The sequence below is a fragment of the Solea solea genome, chromosome 13 (assembly GCF_958295425.1).
Source record: "Solea solea chromosome 13, fSolSol10.1, whole genome shotgun sequence".
In the NCBI taxonomy this organism is placed as follows: Eukaryota; Metazoa; Chordata; class Actinopteri; order Pleuronectiformes; family Soleidae; genus Solea; species Solea solea.
This window is the reverse complement of record NC_081146.1, coordinates 1,445,951-1,467,149: the sequence shown is the minus strand read 5'-3', so window position 1 is coordinate 1,467,149 and position 21,199 is coordinate 1,445,951. Positions and strand designations below refer to the sequence as shown.

The following is a 21,199-nucleotide window of genomic DNA, read 5'->3' as shown; positions in this document are numbered from 1 at the left end:
GTGGTTCCAGTTTGTGGCGTCGGGCTCTGTGGTCGTGGCGGCAGGAAGTCGTCCTTCAGTGAAACACGTGAGTTTGTTTGTTACCTGGTGATGATGTCACAGTCAGTGTGGGCGGAGCTTCATTCTTGCTGCTGTCGTGCAGGTGTGGGCGACTCTCGTATCCAACGTGGTCAGCGTGGTGGTCAGTGTTGTGGGTGCGGTCTACGTCAGCTGGCTGCTCTGTGATTCGCCGCTGTCTGTGATCATGTGTGATGACATCATCAACGAGGACGAGGGGAAGTCCAACTGTGTCGGCAAGCTGTGGTTACTGGACGTAAGTAACGACTGAGCCGGGGTCAGAGGTCAGTCAGGTGTCAGTCAGAGGTTAGTCAGGGATGTCAGGGGTCAGAGGTCAGTCAGGGATGTTAGGGGTCAGTCAGGGAAGTCAGAGGTCAGTCTGGGGTCAGAGGTCAGTCTGGGGTCAGTCTGGGGTCAGTCAGAGATCGTCAGAGGTCAGTCTGGGGTCAGAGGTCAGTCAGGTGTCAGTCAGAGGTTAGTCAGGGATGTCAGGGGTCAGTCAGGGAAGTCAGAGGTCAGTCTGGGGTCAGAGGTCAGTCTGGGGTCAGAGGTTAGTCTGGGGTCAGTCAGAGATCGTCAGAGGTCAGTCTGGTCAGAGGTCAGTCTGGGGTCAGAGGTCAGAGGTCTGGGGTCATGACTCCTCTGTGCTGTTGTTTCAGAGGGTGGTGAGCGGCCTCCTCTCTCTCACTCTGGTCTTGCTCGTGCTGCAGTTCTGCGTCGCCGCCATCGTCAGTGTTTTTTCTGGGAAAAGTATCAGACGTCAACAACGAGTAAGACATGACTGACACTTATTAACATGATTATATTATTTTAGACGTAATGAACATTATTATAATGTTGTTAACGTTATTTTATCTCCTTATTAATGATATTACACTGTTATTAGATGTTATTATAATGTTAGTGACATTATTTTAACAGTCTGATAATTTTATAATAACATAATCGGACTGTCATTAATGTTATTAGGGTTCGAGCAGCAACAAGGTTGCGCAAGAACCCTATTGTAATCGTAAGAGTTATTAGGGTTCGAGCAACAAGGTTGCAAGAACCCTATTGTAATCGTAAGAGTTATTAGGGTTCGAGCAACTGGTTGCAAGAACCCTATTGTAATCGCTAAGATTATTAGGGTTCGAGCAACTTGGTTGCAAGAACCCTATTGAAACTGTGAAGATTATTCTTTTTATTATTATTAGGGTTCGAGCAACAAGGTTGCAAGAACCCTATTGTAATCGTAAGAGTTATTAGGGTTCGAGCAACTTGGTTGCGCAAGAACCCTATTGTAATCGCTAAGATTATTAGGGTTCGAGCAACTTGGTTGCAAGAACCCTATTGTAATCGTAAGAGTTATTAGGGACCGAGCACTCACACAGTGTGCGAGGACCTATTGTAATTCTAGCAACATGGACCGAGCACTCACACAGCAGTGTGCAAGGACCTAGGACGGGCACTAACACAGTAGTGTGCAAGGACCGAGGACCGGGCACGCACACAGTGCGCGTAGGGTCCGAGCCCACGCAGTGGGCGAGGACATATTGTTATTCTAGGAATTATTATTATTATTATTATTATTTTTCTCCGCGGGGAATCTCGAATTTGACCCCCTGAACCAGCGTGAAAACGGACGAAAATTGGCACGCACATCAGAACTGCCGAAAAATTCGATAAATTTGTGGAATTGCGAAAAACCAATGCAAAATGGCTCACTAGCGCCCCCACAGGTCACTGCCTATGGAGCAGGCAAAATTTAGTTTTACCGAATTTCCCGAAACTCGGAGGGGTGATTGTTCGGCGCAAGCCGAACAAAAAATCCTTTTGACACCATGACCTCGACTCAACAGGAAGTCGGCCATCTTGGATTTGGCGTCCATCTTGGCGTTTTACAAGTTTCGTAACTGAACGAACTTGTCTGAGGGCGTTCATCGAAGCAACGCGCAAAACGCGTCAAATTGTTCCAAACCCATCCAAGATCAAAAGTTATAGAAAACTTTCGCAGATTCAAAGGGGCGTGGCCACGGCAGCCATCGGAATTTTGGCGAATTTCGGCGGCTCGCCACGAAACAACACGTGTGCTATAACTTCGCCATACTTTGGCCTATCCACACGAAACTTCATACGTGACTCGAGACCCCGCCCCTGAACACGTCTACGAATGCGAACTTGACCCCAACACGATGTCGGCCATTTTGATTATCGCGTTTCGCCGCTAAACAGGAAGTGCCCTGTAACTCGCCCAAAAATTTACCGATTGGCCCAAAACTTGATATATGAGACCATGTGCCCGCCCTGAACACGTATGCAAGACATCACCTGCACACAGGAAGTAGATCCTCTGAAACAGGAAGTGCCCTTTAACTTCACCAAACATTGACCAATCGGCCCCAAACTTGATACGTGCGACCAAGGGCCCGCCCTGAACACGTCTGCAAGACATCACCTGCACACAGGAAGTAGGTCGCCCGAAACAGGAAGTGCCATTTAACTTCACCAAACATTGACCAATCGGCCCGAAACTTAATATGTGAGACTAAGGGCCTGCCCTGAACACGTCTGCAAGACATCACCTGCACACAGGAAGTAGGGTGCCTGAAACAGGAAGTGCCTTGTCATTTGCCCGTACATTGACCAATCAGCTCCAAAATTGATACGTGGTACCAAGGGCCTGCCCTGAACACATCTGCAAGATATCACCTGCACACAGGAAGTAGGGCGCCTGAAACAGGAAGTGCCCTTTAACTCCGCCAAACATTGACCAATCGGCCCAAAACTTGATATGTGAGACCATGGGCCCGCCCTGAACACATCTGCAAGACATGACCTGCACACAGGAAGTAGGTCGCCCAAAACAGGAAGTGCCCTTTAACTCTGCCAAACATTGACCAATCGGCCCAAAACTTGATATGTGAGACCAAGGGCCCGCCCTGAACATGTTTGCAAACCATGACCTGCACACAGGAAGTAGGTCTCCCAGACAGGAAGTGACCCGTAACATTGCCATACGTCGACCAATCTGCACTAAACTTCACATGCGAGATAAGGAACCCGGCCAGAGCCCACGTTATACATGACATGCCGGTAGAGGGTGGCGGCCGCGAGGTCCCGTACAACGCTGCTTGCAGCTTTAATTCTTCTTATTCTTCCGCCTACCAAATAAATCGCGTTTTTGAGGCCCTGAACATGCCCCAAAACTCACCAATTTTTGCAAGCGCATCAGACCTGGTGTAAATTTACGTTTATTAGTGTTTCGGGGAATGTGCGTAAAAAAATGAAAGTGGGCGGGACAAATAACTGCTCCACCCCCTAAAACGCGTAGGCCTGAGAAGCACGTTTAATGTACATGCACGAAACTTGGTACACGCGTTCCTTAGGTCGGGACGGTCAAAAAAGTCAGCGTAGCCTATGCTCTAAAACGAACAGGAAAGCCGCCATCTTGGATTAAAAGTTCATTTTTTGTTGATTTTGGCCATTTCGCACCATCGGTATTTGAACGAACTTGTCCTAGAGCTTACATGGGATCACGTTCAAACTTGGTGAGGTCACTGTGGACAAGTTCAGGAGCTTACGATGCTTATGGTTAGTTCAAATGTCGCATGGCGTACGAGAAAGGGGCCGGCAAAGTTGATGAAAATTTAAATTTTTCGCCACAGGCAACAAAACTCTTATAACTTTGCGATAGAAGGTCACATCCCAACCAAATTACCTAGTGTTGATGATTGCCCATTGCTGAAGAAGTCTGTGAAAAAAACGTACATTTTTAGCACAGCGCCTCCTTGTGGTAACAGAAAATACAAAAAGTACACAATTTCGGTAATAACTTTTACATAGTTAATCGTATCAATCCCAAAATTTGTGAAAACAATCAAAACACATGATAGATGATGCGTGCTTAATATGATAACAAATCGTTCAACGGTGTTGCCATGGTAACACTGCAAAGTCAGATATTTGTGACAAAAAAACAAACTGCTACAACTTTGCGAATCTGAGTCCAATCTGAACCAAACTGGCTAGGATTGATGATAGTCCGCCCGTGAAGACGCCTATATGAAAATATTCACTTTCAAAAACAGCGCCTCCTGGTGACAGCAGACACTATGACACCTGATATTTGAATGAACTAGTCCTAGAGTTTTTGTGCGATCACCTTGAAAGTTGGTGAGGTCACTGTGAACAAGTTGCCGAGCATAAGTTCCTGAAAGCTTTTTAAAATGTCGCTCGGTGTACGAGATAGGGGGCGCCAAAGTTGGCGTTCATCAATATTTTTTACAACAAGAGGCGAAACTCTTACAACCCATAAAACTTGTCCTCCTGAGGAGCACGTTGAATGTACATGCACAAAGCTTGGTACTCACGCGTTCCTTAGGTCCAGACGGTCAAAAAAGTCAGCGTAGCCAAACCTCTAAAGCGAACAGGAAAGCCGCCATCTTGGATTGAAAGTACATTTTTGGCAGATTTTGGCCATTTCGCACCAATGGTATGTGAACGCACTTGTCATAGAGCTTTAATGGGATCACCTTCAAACTTTGTGAGGTCACTGTGGACAAGTTGAGGATCTAAAGATATTAAAAGTTTTTCAAAATGTCGCATGGTTTTTGAGATAGGGGGCGCCAAAGTTGGCGTTCATTCATATTCTTCACAACAAAAGGCAAAACTCTTATAACCCCTAACACTTGTCCTCCTGAGGAGCACGTTTAATGTACATGCACTAAACTTGGTACTCACGCGTTCCTTAGGTCGGGACGGTCAAAAAATTCAAAGCAGCCTAAGCTCTAAAACGAACAAGAAAGCCGCCATCTTGGATTGAAAGTACATTTTTAGCAGATTTTGGCCATTTCGCATCAATGGTATGTGAACGCACTTGTCATAGAGCTTTGATGGGATCACCTTTAAACTTTGTGAGGTCACTGTGGACAAGTTGAGGATCCAAAGGTATCAAAATCTTTTCATTAAGTATCACGGCGAACAAGAAGAAGGGCGGCAAAGTTGGCGAAAATCGCGATTCCTCGCAACACACAACAATTTCTTATAACTTTGCCATGGAAGGTCAGCTATTAACCAAACTAGTGACAATCGATGATGGGCCGTTGCTAAAGATGTCTATGCAAAAACTGTAAATTTTGAAAACATCGCCCCCTGGTGGAACAGAAAATACAACACATGTCACAATTTCAATCACAATTTCGCATTTAACTTTTACAGAATTTATTGTAGCAAACTCAAGATAGGTGAAAAAATTTAAAACACATGGTAGATGATGTGTGCATAATATGATAACAAATCCTTCAACGGTGTTGCCATGTCAACACTGCAAAGGTTTTACTCAAAACTCTTATAACTTTGCGATAGAAGGTCCTTTTCCAACCAAATGTGCTAGGGGTTCAAGATGGACCATGGCTGACGAAGTCTATGCAAAAACTGTACATTTTAAAAAACAGCGCCTCCTGGTAGTAACAGAAAATACAACAAATTCACAATTCCCTTATAACTTTTACAGACTTCTTTGTATCATACTCAAAATTTATGATAAAAAACAAAACACATTGTAGATGATGCGTGCCTAATATGAGAAGAAATCGTTTAACGGTGTTGCCATGGCAAAATGCAGTAGTTTGTTCATGCAATACCCTTTTTCGCCACATGATGGAGGCATTTGCCTACAAATCTGTCAAATCTAACATAAACAGTTTTTCAGTCTAATACAGGGGGGGGGGGGCCAAAATAAAAAAAAATGGTACAAGTGGAGGGCCGGGCTGGTTCAATGTTTATTAAAACTTGCAATTATTGCACATATTGAACCAATACCAATACCACAGCCTATATTGCACTTAATCATTAAATTAAATTAAATTAAGCAAAACATAAATAAAATCAGTTGCAATATTTTCTCAAGGCTCTTAACAAATTGAAAACGTTTTTCCTTCTTCTTTTTTTAAACAGGTAAACAGCAAAATGTAATTTTCCTTCAAAGCTCAATGGCAAGATAAATGCACAAATGAAACAGCATGCATTATAAAAACAAATCAATGTGCTGCTCTGATCCTCACCAATGTCTGTCTTTTATAATAAAATTAGAAAAGTTAGTGCAAACTTGAAAAAGTTGCATGTTTTCATAGTGCCTTCTTAAGTTATATTCTTTCATAACGAAACTCTTAAAACTTCGCAATAGAAGGTTAATGCCCAAAATAATCTGTATATTGTGGAGAACCAAATTTACTAATTTGTACTTGTAGTGCCAAACAAAGGTCAGAGTTCCACCTGCTGGTGACATAGAGCGTACCCATTGTAAGTGATTTAAATTGAATGTGACGCACTTTCAAACTTTGATCGATTAGTTTGACATGATTAATTCTGCAGAACCTGTGTGAAACACCATATTTTTTTGGTGACATTGGGGAAAGACTTTATAAGCACTTTAAATTGAATGTGATTTATGACTTCAGTCTTCAGTACATTTGACAGACTTGAAAAACTCATGTAAAATAATATAACATTCTAATGTTAACAGTATACATAATTACAGTTCTTATTTTTACACTTATTTTATGCATATATGTTATTTTAGTTTCTTTGTAATATTTATATTTTTATTATGTATATTTATACTTTTTTTTTACAAAAGCATCTCTTTCTTACTTTATGCTGGTGTTTTTGAGTGGACAGCAAAGTAAGAATTTCATTGTACAGGGAAACGTGTTTCTTTACTGTGCATATGACAATAAACACTTTGAATCTTGAATCATAATTATGCCATGACAATAAAAACACACACATTAGTACAAGACTACAACTGCAGTCCCACATGACATTTGGAAAAAAAAAAAACAAGGACAGTGAAAGGATTACAATATGACAAACTTTTATTAACAGTTGTTAATGTTGGTAATACATGTATTTATTTATTGCTTTTTCCTCATGATATCATATAAATGCAAATTCAAATAAATTCATAAAAAACACAACTTGATATGGAACTTGCAGCCCAAGACACATGGGTATCTGCACAGCAAGGACAAATCGGTAATTTAACATAATGACAATATTAATACAACACAACATCACCACATCACATACAACAAATACAACAGCAAATTCATAAAGAGCAATAACACATTACATACAACAAATACAACAGCAATTACAGAATTAATTAATAATTAATAATTAATTATTATATGGAGTAATACAACATTTGATAATACTACAAATACAATAGCAATTTCATATGGAGCTATAACACATTTTAGAATACAACAAATACTATAGCAACTTAATATGGAGCAATGACATATTTCACACATTTAAATTCACTATTTAGTAACTGATGTCCAGGAACAAATTAACCATCAGATACTAAAAAAACTACTCAAACATTAATTATTACAGTTGTCAGGTTGGATCAAGCAGCCACAATGTGGTGACATAAACTGCCATCACTTAAATAAACACAGGACTGCCTCATGATCACTAAAGTATGTAGGCAGCACTAGTGATTCTGCCCCATTATCTGCTTGTTTTATGTAAATGTGATCAATTAAAGTACCCTTCTCTGTTGTTGCTTCAGTTACAATTTGAACAAAACCTTTTTCTGTTAAAAGTGTACATGTTGTTGATGATTTCAAAATATCATCATTGAAATCACCCATGACTGCAATGGTTTCATTTGGTGAATCTAGCCAATCAAGAAATGTGCCTAAATGTTCTTTAAATAAGGTCATGGGATAACATGGTGGTCGATATAACACTGCAATAACTAGCTGGTGTGTAGAAAATTTGGATACTATGCACTCCAAATTAAACGAAGGGACTTCTATTATCTCACACCCTGTGTTTGCCGCAATATAAATGCCAACACCACCATGTTGTTGATCTTTTAATGCAACCAATCTGGGGTCATCACTACTGTAGCATGAACTGCGTGAACAACCATGAAAACTATAACCGTCAATGTTAACTGATTCAACAGAAGACGATGCAGCTAACCAAGTCTCAGTTACAGCAATACAGTTAAGCTGTAACTGCTGTGTACACAACACCAAATCTGGCACATGTCGAGTCAAACCCTGCACATTCAGCAAATAAGCACTAAACCTGCATGCCCTCAATCGCTGCTCTGTCAAACTATCAACTAAGAATGGAGACATTGTCTGAATAGCATCATTAATGTCACCCCTACAATAAATCTTCTTCTCATCAAACTTTTCAATGATCAAGCCTGACAAACTCCTGACTCGACTTAAAGCAACATATGCCTGTCCAGCTGCAAATATCTTGTCAAAACACACAACAACATCATCTACTGTGATGCCCTGAACTTTGTGGATTGTACACGCCCATGCTAATTTAAGTGGATATTGACGTCTCAGGCCGCCTTTTCTACAAGCTCTCTCCTCCTCTGGAGCAATAGCTGTAGAACCCACTAAATCAGCTACAACACTTGGTGACTGTCTCCTCCTCTCTGCACCTACATTCTCATCATCAAATTTCACATAAACCATTTTTGGAAACTTAACACCCTCTGATTGTACTATCTGTGTTACAACACCACATGCTCCATTCACCAGGCCATCACTCACGTCAACATTTTGACACAACATCACACGTGCACCCTCACCTAACAACAATCGCTCAGACAAATACGTATTTTTCGCTTTAGCATGATGGCCATCAATTAACTTTAGTTTTCCTGTTCTCCTATCATTTTGAAAATCCTGAGCTTCAATAGTGACATAGTCCGGACACACAGCATACAACCTCTGAATATTGTGCTCATTTACTTGTTGATTTGTCGCATATATGTGTAAAGCTGAGCTGACTTCACCAGTTTCACAACATTTCAAAATCTCGACATCACTTTTTAACATTGGTGTCCCTTTTCTATGAATCCTAACCCTGTTCAACAACTTTGAAAACACACTGTCTTTCTGCCTGACTACTTCTGTTAACTTCACAACTGAAAACAAAGACCACAAGTCATTATTCAAATCCTCTACATACAGGGGTTTTCCTTTTACTGGAGGTAACTGGTAAAAATCTCCAACAGTAATGACAGAAATGTTTCCAAATGGCCGGTTGCCACTTTGTTTCATTTGACGTAATCTACCATGAATATATGCCAAAAGATTGGGATTTACCATTGAAATTTCATCTATTATCAAAATGTGCAGATCACTGAATTTAGCCCGAAGAGAATTAATTTTTTCCTCACCCAGTGGACTGTACGGTAAGCGTATATCTACTCCAATACTGAATGTGTGGTGAATTGTTGCTGCATTCAGATTGTATGCAGCAATACCTGTTGGTGCAGTTATTAAAACACTGACATTGTCAGGATTACTGCACAATGGTGATAACAACCGAATGCACTCGTACTGAATGGCTTTAATTAAATGACTTTTACCAGTTCCAGCACCACCTGTAACAAAAACATGTAGAGGAGGTGGATTTTTCCCTGAGACCTTGTTTAAACACCACTGCCGAATCTGATAAAAAACATGCATCTGTGTATCATTTAAAGATCTAACCAACGACAAACCATCACTCCTACACATTACATTATTCCTTTTCTCCAAATGTTGTACCTGCTCACGATTAGCAGCTAAATCTGGAATATGATCCTGGTGTTCTGCCACTGTTTCCCGTCTCTCTGCCATTTCCTCCACAGACTCTAAACGTTCCAACTCCTGCTCTGGACATAACTGACACCACGCATCTTCCGCCACACCATCTGCATCAATCCTATTCTGGATGTTTTCCAACATGTCAGCGTCTACTTCAAACCTGCTCCTATTCAAATCAACTACTGACTTTACTGTATGTACAGATCCATCACAAAACAAAACATTACCATTGTCATAAAACTGTTGGAACGTTTCAAAACCCTCTGGTTTTAACTGATCATCAACACGATACGGCATGAACAACTGCAATCTACTCAAATGAAACAATTCTGGATTTTTTGTTTCAGAGAACCGAGCATAACGCACTATAGCAGGTTGTGTTCTGACTCTCTTTGTGACAAAACCACAATTGTTGCTCAATGCAATTTTAGTTTTGCAGTTTTCATTTTTACTTACGACACGATACTCAGAAGCAAACATTACAATACACATGTCATTAAACGTACTGTCATTGGGCCTGTTCTTATACCGGTCAACTAAACTGGTCATCCACATCTCTTTAGTGTTAATATCATCTGTTGTTGCCCTTTGTTTTAACACTTTTAAAGGCAAACTCATCTTTACTATATTCTCCCCTGTTGGTACAAACATGACCTTTCTAGAACACTCCTTCAGATGCATGTTAGTCAACCTATACACTGCTTCCTGAGCACACACATCCCTGTTATGTAAATATACACCACCTAGTTTTTTCAAAGCCTCTTTAGCACTAACATTACCATCTTTAGCTGCTTCCCTTTGGGCATTTGATAACAACAACCCCATTTCCTTTTCTGCCTTTGAAATGTATGAAATTATATACACAACACATGCATAGGCATCAACCACATACTGAATGTCCAAGTTTGCATTCCAACACTTCAAAAGTTGCTTATTATACTGATTAACCCAAGCCTCTTTCACCTGCCTCTTTAAAACTACTTTTGTACCTGTAGTCGTTCGATTGAATGAATCTTCAAATGCTTCCTGAGTTACATTTAAACTTTCAAACAACTGTTCCACTGTATCATAGCTCTGATTTTCATCAGAGAGTGCTTTCTTAATTGCTTCCAAAATGTCATGAGCCCTTACTTTACGTGCCTTTCTTTCTTTAAAATCACGCTCTTTACAATTGAAACACACAGTCTCTGTTGAATCTGTTTTTTTACAATTACATATTACTATCTCCTCATCTACTTTAACACGACTAATAAATGTTTGTGCAGATGCTGGTCTTGGAAAATTGAAACGGCAAACTGTGTTTTTCTTTTTACATGTTTTTGAGTGGCGCTTTGAATGCACCTGCACAGACGACACAATGTCCAATAATGTGTCATCATCAGAGGGTAGTTCACATGTAACATATTTGTCAATAAACTCAACTACCTCTTCATCTGTGTTTTTGTCAATTAAGGGAGCATTCTCAATCCAAAACAGGCAATGAACATGTGGAGACCCACGCTGCTGAAATTCAACACGATAAAAATAGTCCTTGATTTTACCTATAGGGTTTGAGGGGGACATAAGGACCTCTTTCAAAAAACAATGCCACCGAAAATCAAACATTCTCGCCGCAGTTACAGGATTACGACGCAACAACTCGCATTTGTCTGCCCACTCTAACTCCTCAGCTGTCTGTTCTCTCCCTTCCTGTTTCAAAATACTACCAAGTAAGTTAGTCCAACGCATGTCTGCTGCAGAAAATGAACAAAACCACGTGGGTACACCAAGCTGACGCACACAAGCAAGTAAATCACGCTGCGCTGCCTGCCAAAATGAAGGGGTACCTCTAATAGGCTTAAGGAAACGATAACCATCATCAAACTCTAACAACTTCCTTAAAGACTCCTCATTATTCACCAAATCCTTAACTCTCTTACAAACCTGACTTCCTTTGCCTTTCCTCAAAGCTATGGACACATTCGACACAACCTGCTCCAATTCTGACATATACTGTGCGAAAAAAATATACTCCACATTCTGAGCAAACCTGCCATCAGCATGGAGAATCCGATTATTAAAATAACGCGACAATGTCAAACGTTGCTCTCTATTGTCATGAAACACAGAATGTCCCTGTGGAAACAACACTGGAAAACACTTTGCTTCATTTTCACGATTAGAAAGTAACTTCACAGGGTTGTTACCTTCTGCTGGAGCCACATTCACAACACACTCAAAATACTGATCTAGCGCTTCCTGACCAATATCTACAGGCATGAGACAAGTGTCCTGAAACATACAGTGTTGCTGCCTGTCATGCAACAGCTCATCCTCACCTTCATCCACCTCAGCAGGTGTTTCATTCTTTTCTAAATTACCATCACTTTCCTGTGTTAAACTCTCAAGCTCTTGTTCCCGACAAAACTCATTCAACCAGTCTTCATTAAAATGTACATCTTTATAATACATGTTATTCTGTTTTAAATACAACAAAGCCTGCCTTATGCGCATTGGGTCAACAAACTGATACTCATAATGTCCTTTGTATGTTAGCTTTCGCTTCAGTTTGACACGCAACAAAGACCCCTCCATATTGGAACGAGGAAGCAAATTATTTGTCTCTACAATATTGGCTGGAACACACGTCACCGGTCCATGAACACCATTTTGTCCTCCTTTAGGCAATGCCAAAACCTTCATAAATGGGATATGCAACGCAATCAAATGTTGCTCTAAACTATTTAAACAAGCCAATTCAGGAGGCACAGCATGGACACCTAAATTATTGATTACACACTCAGGAGGAATCTCTTTTCTATTTATCTTAGAATTACAATTATAACAAATCCACAAGTGTCCTCTAGAGGAATCAAACAACTGACATGAAGTTGCACAGTTCTCATTACATTTATGTAAATACTCCTCTGAAATACATTTCTCCGCAATTAACGCCATGTCTGCACTCTTGTTATAATGACTTATTTTACAATTCAAAACCTGCTTTTTAAACAACAACCTTTGGCAAACAGAACACACAAAATGTGGTCCATCTGTCACTTTAGACAGAAACTGCTCCATCACAAAATCAAAATCTACTGCCTGGTCTTTCAAAAGCTGCCTTTTCACTTTGCTCCCTGCTCTAACACTCTCCTGAAACTGTGGATTACTTTGGTACTTCCTTACACTACTAATTTTTTTCTTCTGTCTGTAGCTGACATTTAAACAGTACTTATTTTTGCTCATCTGTTTCTTTTCCTCTCTATAGCTGACATCTTGTGTGTACATAACTTTACTTAAATCTTTCATTTTCTCTCTATAGCTAACATCTTGTGTATACTTTACTTTATTTGACCCTTTCTTTGTCTCTCTATAGCTAACATCTTGTGTATACTTTACTTTATCTGACCTTTTCTTTTTCTCTCTATAGCTGACATCTTGCATGTATTTTACTTTAGAACGTTTCTGACGTTTCAACTTCTCTAATATATTGTCTCTACATTGAATTTTATTTTCGAACCACTTTTTCCTTCTCAAATAATTAGAAAAACTATAGTTTAAATTAGAAGTATACCTTCTAGCTGTTGCCTGTGCCTCTACTTTACTGTGCTGTCTAAGATTGTAGCCTGTTGTAGCCTCACCTACTTTGCAGTGACCATAACAAAACTGTGTCTGTGGCTGATGAACACAAACAACAGTCTCATAGTGGTTACCATTGACATGTTCTAAGTATACTGCCTGACTGGAAAACTGGCTATTCTTACAACTATATTCAAGCCAGTGATCACCCATGTAAGTGAAAATAGAAACTCCTAAACAATCTGCTGCTGCTTGAATCTCAACCTCTGTCGCCCAACTGCCGACATAACGCATCCTTGACTTAATGACATAATCTGACACTGATGAGAACTCACTTCTCAAAATGCTCTCATAAACTGCAGCATTACCTTCTAATTGTTTAACTACAGCTAATCTAATTTTCCTGTGATTCTTTTGTGAACCACACACAGCTTGACTGACTGATCTAAAAAAACAGTTGCCATCACCAACTATTGTGTCCCTTTTGCACGGAGCCCCCAACACACCAACTATTGAAAACACATCATCGACTTTCTCTGACTCAACATGTAATTTATCACATAAAGCTCGAGCTACATCATTACGAACAGGGTTAAACACCAACTCCTTAACTGTAACCTCACTAACAAATGCTACATCTGAATCAATTGGGTCACTCCTTTTAACCCTCTTTGAAGTACGAGTAGGCATTGTAGTAGCCTTGCGCTTTGCACCAATCTTACATGAAGATGACTGGCTAGCACCACCATCTACTTTGACAGTGACACGAACACCAGCAATCTCAAACAACTTCTGTGTCCCTCTGAATCCTGCAGCAAAACAGCTAACATGCTGAATCAAGTGTTCAAGACTACTAAAGTACACAACAACACTCTTTCCGTTGGGATGCACCATCCCATCTGCACTGCGTGCATGAGAGTCAACAACAGCAAACTGTTCTCCTTCCCTAATAATCCCACAAGTACGGGATAACAATGTGAAAAAGCATGTGTCATATTCCATACACATCTTTTTCAAACCGTCCTTCAGAGTTGTGCACACACCTGCATCAATAAACTCTCCCTCAACCACATTGACATCCCCAGTCACAAAGTCACCATACTCAAACTCATAACTATGGCCACGTCTATCCAACTGCTTTGGTAACTCTGGAATACATGGGATAGTGTGACCACCACAAATCAAGTTATTGTCACGCAAAGATGTGTAGATCTTGTCACCACAAACAACAGCATCGTCCAGATGTCTCGTTTGCCAAGAAAACACACTCTTGGTCTTATGCATTGCCATGGCAGCCAAACTTACTGCCATACACTGTACACCTCTATATTTAAAACGCTGATCCCCCTGATGAAAGGATCCCCTCACAGAACGCACCCCAAAACTTCGCGGCACAGTATCAAAGCACCCAAAAGAAATGGAACCCTCACTGTCTGTATCAGAGATCACTGTGACCTCATCTACACCTGCCCCAACAGACCGTGAACCTTGCGCTAATGGCAAAGTATCAGTCCACCCAAAAGAAATGGAACCCTCACTGTCTGTATCAGAGACCGCTATGATCTCCTCTTCACCTGAACTAACAGACCCAGCATCAAACGTTACCGGCAAAGTATCAACATTAGCAGCGACCTTACTTTGGATGAGGTCTGGGGAGCTGTGCATAGGGGGACAGTCTTCAATGGTCACAGGTGATGGTCCACTCATCACCTCCACAACATCTGCAGCTGCAACCTGCTACAAAACACACTGAATGTTAGACTCACCATGACTTCACAATAACTTCATCACTATGTTACAACTGCCACAATGTTTGAGCACTATCAACACTAACTAAATTCTTTATAAAATCATAATCTAAATAATGACAAACCTGCTGAGAAGTACGCCTCTTCTTGAAGACAATGCGTCTGCGGGGACGCTCCACAGGGACCTCCTGATGAAAAAAAAACAATCAATCTTGTTACACATCGTAACACAGCTGTATCTGTACATTTATAACAGCCCGGACTTGTGATACTTTTCAGGGAATCAAATATTGGAAAATTCAACATTTGCATATGCAAGTCAATCTTGACCATAAACTACTAATATAAACAGTGAAATTTGTTTAACAGAATACATTTATATACATTCTCACAATCTGCCCTTACCTCCACAGCCTTGGGCACTCCAGGCCAATCCCCCACTTCCACCTTAGACAAAAACAAAAAAGAACACAGCAAACACATTAACTGCATGCCCTTCCACAATTTACTGCCCAACACCAGAAATAAAATGTAACGAGCTCAACCAGCTGGTTCCCACAGCCCTTCCAACTTACAGTATGAATAAAATAACAAGGTGTTGCATAATCCATTCATAAAATTATACAACTTTCACACAATGTGCACTTACCGACACAGCCTTGGGAAGTTCAGGCCACTCCTCCACCTTCACCTTAGAAAAAAAAAACAGCAAACAAATTACTTCCATGTTCTTACACAATTTACTGCCAAACACTAGAAAACAAATACAACGTCTCAAACCTTCTGTTTCCCACAGCTCTTCTTTGGAGCAAAAGGGCTCCTAGGACGCTTGACCCCCTAAAAGAATAATAACAAAATGCTTAAATTGCAACAACTTCAAATAATGACATCAGTCTTGACAGTTCATTGTTCCAAATTGAATCATTGGCTAATAAACACTCTTTGCATGCACATTACCGTTGGTCCCTTGGCAGAAGTACTGGGCTCCTTCTGATCAAGATTGCCCGGACGGACACTGTCCATCATCTCCAACATTGGTGGGCTGAACCACACAGGAGTGAGAGGGATGTAACAATCCTTGTGAGACAAAAAAGAAAGAATTTTAGTAACAACTTCTGTTGAGAAAACATACAGATAGATACATCAATCAATAAACATAGATATCAAAAGGTGAATTAAAAAACAAAACATACCCTGAGCTGAACCTTCCCTCCCTTAGGGGGCGAGCTGCTCCCCTGTAATGAAAAATATAATTTTATACATGTACATTTTGACCATTTGTGCAGTGAATTGCTTGGAAATGTTTCTGTTTCTCCTAAAACACAAAGTGTGCAACTCATTTACCGTCCTGCGTGGTTCAACCACCTTCCAATCCAATGGGTTGTGCAACGGACGTGGAGAGCGGGCCTCTCCAACCACAACCAACCTCGGAGCCAGACGAGGAGCAGGAGCAGGAACAGCTGGCAACATGCTACGCGACTCCTCCTGTGCAACAGCCATCGCTAGCTCCAGACTGGATTTGTCGCATAGCAATGTCACCAGCGTCCTCATCCCAGATCCATCACTCAGGTGCACCTGCAAAAATATGAGATCAAACTCAAATTAACAGCACTGTCAATACTGTTGCTAATCTGCAAATGATGATAATAATAATAACACATTTCATTTATACAGTGCTTTAACAAACTCTGAAAAAAAACTAGTATATATGTAAAGGTAAGAAAGGACAATAAACAAATCATTTCCACTTACCCCATCCCAACTCCACAGGTCACGCTGGCTGAGAGGAAAGAACTCTGCAATAGAGTAGTACCTCACACCTAAACAAACAAATATAATGTTTGTTTAAATAAAATAAAATCTGTTTGCATCATATTCATTTAAAAACATTCTGAATGTGACAGAAATTATCTTTCTCCATATGCCATAAAAGCCAATGACACGTGCAACTTGAATTAGACTGAACTAAATATTTTTGGGCCATACCCTTGCGTGCAGCCACACGGTGAAACTCCTGGCGAAAAAGTTCCTGCAAGTCCTGATCCACGTTCCGGCGGGGAGGGAAGTCCAGGACAAACAACTATAACAACACATAACATTATTTAAAAACAAGCAATATAATAATCACAAACATGCATTGAAATAAAAAGAAATTATCTACAACAGCCTATAAAGCTACATTCATTATGATTGGAAAGACGTGAACATATTAAAATAATCTTGCCTTCGGCCACCGAGACAAGGCACTGGTGAGAAGCTCCTCAAAGTCCACTGCAGCCTGATCCAATGTCCCCTTAGTCAAGTTGTTGCTGGGCGCAAGAACACAAACAAGGTCAGGTGTCCTGGGAAGGACTGCACTCACCATCTCAGTCCTCAGGTCCTTGGCGTCAGCGCCTGGCGTTGACATGAGACCAAAAGAAAGCTGCTTGTGCGAAATCTTCACATGGCCATCAACAATGGCGCGCAGGTGGGAATCACCGACAAAAAGAACAAACTATAACAATAGAAAATATTTATTTAAGAACATTAATAACTACACCTCACATAAATAATTATGTTTGTAAATTCAAAATCAATACCTTCTTGTCAGGTGACTCGGCTGGGATGATCATCTTGTGACTCCTGCCAGTCAGGGGTGAAACTGGCCAGGTGCTCACACGGTGGCGACGACCAGTACCACGACCTAGTTAAAAAGACAAAACATTAAAATAGAAGAACACATCACCCAAATACATTGTGCACGTACAAAATACATTAAAGACACTGAACATGACCGCATGCACTCTCCAAAGAATTTAAAGAAAACAGGTGAACACATACATGAGGGACCACGTGTTGGTGGTGGGAAGCAAGTGGTGGAGACCAGAGGCGCAGATGCCACCACTGCTGCCAGGCGTTCCTCCATGCTCTTCTTGGCCGCGATGGAACGGTTGTGCTTCTTCAGGCGAGGCATCTTCACCTAACCAATAGAAATACAAAAACTCACACAGAAACAGTAAAATATATACCAGAAAACAGTTGTATTAAATGAACGAAATAATTTAAACCAATTCCTGTTCCTCTGTAACTTTGTGACGTCCCTGGAAATTCAATCCACTGTAAAAAAAACAAAAAAACACATACAATTGTAAAAAGCACAATTACAACATCACTCCCTTTACTCCCTTTTGTGAGATTCCCATACAAGCACTCAAACACACAGTTACAGACTGTTACACTTCCAGCATGTTGTTATTGTTCCTCATAATATGATCATAACTGTGTTGGATTACTATATCGACTGTACTTTAATAATAATTTATGGTTATAAAGCTTAGTATAAATATAGGACTTAATAACAATTACTTTTAACTGGCTACTGCCTAGGTGCAGTACCCAGAGTGAGTGTTTCCAGGGATTCCAAAATGTTTTTCTCATGCTGTAATAAGCCACTGTGTGTTTCAGAAAGTTATGTGACTTGATTATCATTAGCTAGGTAACTCAGTATTGTTGTTTTACAAAGCAAATGTTACACATATCCAAACCTGTATTCAATCAGAAGCTCGTATTATAAGCTGTAAGGGGAGCAATATGAATAACAAACCAGCCTGATGTGCAGGTCAATTGCTAAGCTGTTAAGGTCCTTAAGCATAATTGGTCAAGGTAAAGGGAACAATGAAAGCTGATGTGCTTTAATAATGTGCAAATGACGCAGCTTTGTCTATGAAGCATTGACTGTGATGCTAATAATTTGGTAACTCCCTGAACACATCATCCTCATTCAGTTCAACAAGCGGAACCTATCTCTACACACACCATTTAAAAGTAGACAAGCTTTGTCTAGTTTTGAGGCAATTCCCAACACTTACCTGACACCCCCCCCCCCCCCCAAACACAGTCAGTACAGTTTTGCGAAATTCTCACACAAACAATCAAACAACCACAGTCCCACACTGTTTCACCTTGTACACGTTCTTATTGTTCCTAATAATATGATCATGAATCTGCTGGTTTACTGTACCAACTGTACTTACTAATTTACAGCCATAATATACTATTTTTAATAAACTTAGTATAAATTTAGGACTAAACAACAGTTACAGCCAGGGTGAGTGTTTTCACACATACTGGTGGTATACAGTAATATGTTGTTTTGATTTCTGGTCGTTGTTTTCACCCTGATCCACAAACACCACAGCACTGGCAGAACTTCATGTTTCCAGGACAACTAACCCGGAAAAAACGCACGTGACATCATGATTACATGACCACCGATTGTCAAAAAGTTTCAGACGTAATGCTACGCCTTAAAAACAGATTGTCACCCACGAGATCATCGCTCGTGGGCTATAGAAAAGTCTACAGCTGTGGAATGGAATAACTAGTTCTTTTGGTGTGTGACTGTGGTGGACTCAAATGAAACTTGGGCATGATGGGTAACATCACTGCCCCTGCCCAAGGGCTATGCTCTATGCAGAGCATAAAATACATCCATGCGACACCGCAAAAATATTGTTCAAACATAAAAACTGAAACAAAAACCAACAAAAACACACCTCCCACAAACTGTATTTGTGATACAAATAATGAGACTTATTGAAATTACTCCCGTCTGCTTTGAACCGTGTATAAAGACAAACTGCATCTAACATGTTAACCATTTGTACAGCCATGCTAGATGCAAACAAAGACAAGGCCACCAGAAAGCAAAAACAGTGATTACATTCTTTTAAATTAATCTGTTCATTGGCATCGTTCTCTCTGGCCATGTAAACAAAGAGCTATGTGAACTGATATGCCAACAGCACTTACCTAAAATTATCTGCTGGTTCTGCTGATGAAGTCCAGTACACACAAAGAAGAAAGACCTTTTAACCGTTGAAGAGACTTTGAAAAAGATGAAATTCGCTCAAGTGCAGTCCACTGAAAGCCAAGGCCAAGTAGAACCACGTGCTGTGTAGAAACTACACAACTGAAGGGCACTGTCCTAACAAAGCTGAGTTTTACCAGACAGACGTGGTAATAGACCAATCACAGACAAGTTAGGGGAAAAGAGGCGTGGTTTAAAATGCACCAATAAAAAAATGGTTATAAGAATTGAACACAAGTGTAAGTCATTTCCAGTCTGTAACATTTATTGTCATGACTTTTTTTCCTCCAAATGTGAAAATAAGAAAATCATTTTCCAATTCCTTTACTTTAGCATGGTTTTCATTTGTGACCGGCCAAAACAAAACCAGCAACTACTTGATGATCAGACTCCTATGGTTATCTATAAAACAAAACAAACTATACTCATTCTCACTTCATTGCTTAATATTTGTATATTGTTTCCATTTCCAGATTGTCTACTTGATTATTGTATTATTTTATTTAATATTTTATTTCATTCCATCTCATTGCCTATTTACCTGTTTATTTATATCCTTATCTTATGCCTTGTTCCCACTGCTGTATAACTATTTTTCTTTGCATGGAGCATTTAGACGACAAAAAAAATTCACCCAAGGAAAATAAAGTGTTCTGATTCTGATTGGCCCACAAAAAGTTGGGTTTTTTTCATGCTGGACACTGTATTTAATAGTCCACTGTGCGTTTCGAAACGTTATGGCTACATTATTATTAGCAAGCTCAGTATTGTTGTTTAAAAACAATGTTACACACATTGAAACTTGTGTTCAGTCAGAACACTGCATTACAACCTGTAACAGGAGCATGTGAGCATCTGCTGTTCATATGAATAACAAACCAATGATGTGCAGGGCGGCTCACAGGTAAAGGGAACAATGGCAAAGCTGATGTGCTTGGATAATGTGTGAAAAACACAGCTTTGTATAAAGCATTGACTGTGATGCTAATGATTCAATAACTCTCTGAACACATCATCCTCAATCAGCTCATTCAACAACAGACTGAACCACCACACCAACAATGACACACTTTAATGTATTTTTTATGATATTAGAAATGTGTATCTATATTTTATCCTTCTAACTATGATTATACTACATTTCTTGTTTCCCATTTTTATGACAAATATACTCATGTTTTATTTCACTTTAGTTTTTCTCTGAAAATACTCTGGGGTCTCTTCATAGAACCATTGGGATCCCAAGACCGTCAGGACGAACAAGGTTAGGTGAAGGGTGCCAATGGTGAGGGGTTAAGATTGTGTGTTGTAGGCGTTGGTGGCAGATATTGACGCCTTCAGAACAAAGGTAGGGGGATGACATCTTTGAA

At 40.2% G+C, this 21,199-nt stretch overlaps 1 protein-coding gene across 1 annotated transcript in view; it reads left to right on the top strand.

Annotated features, from left to right (window-relative positions):
* Positions 1 to 21,199, top strand: part of si:dkey-7j14.6 (uncharacterized protein LOC556585 homolog) — a 58,396-nt gene that overhangs the window by 1,664 nt on the left and 35,533 nt on the right. Inside the window, exons 4-6 of the mRNA XM_058648035.1 lie at positions 11 to 67; positions 143 to 313; positions 717 to 827. Coding sequence (XP_058504018.1) covers positions 11 to 67; positions 143 to 313; positions 717 to 827 — 339 coding nt within the window. The remainder of the gene's footprint in view (positions 1 to 10; positions 68 to 142; positions 314 to 716; positions 828 to 21,199) is intronic.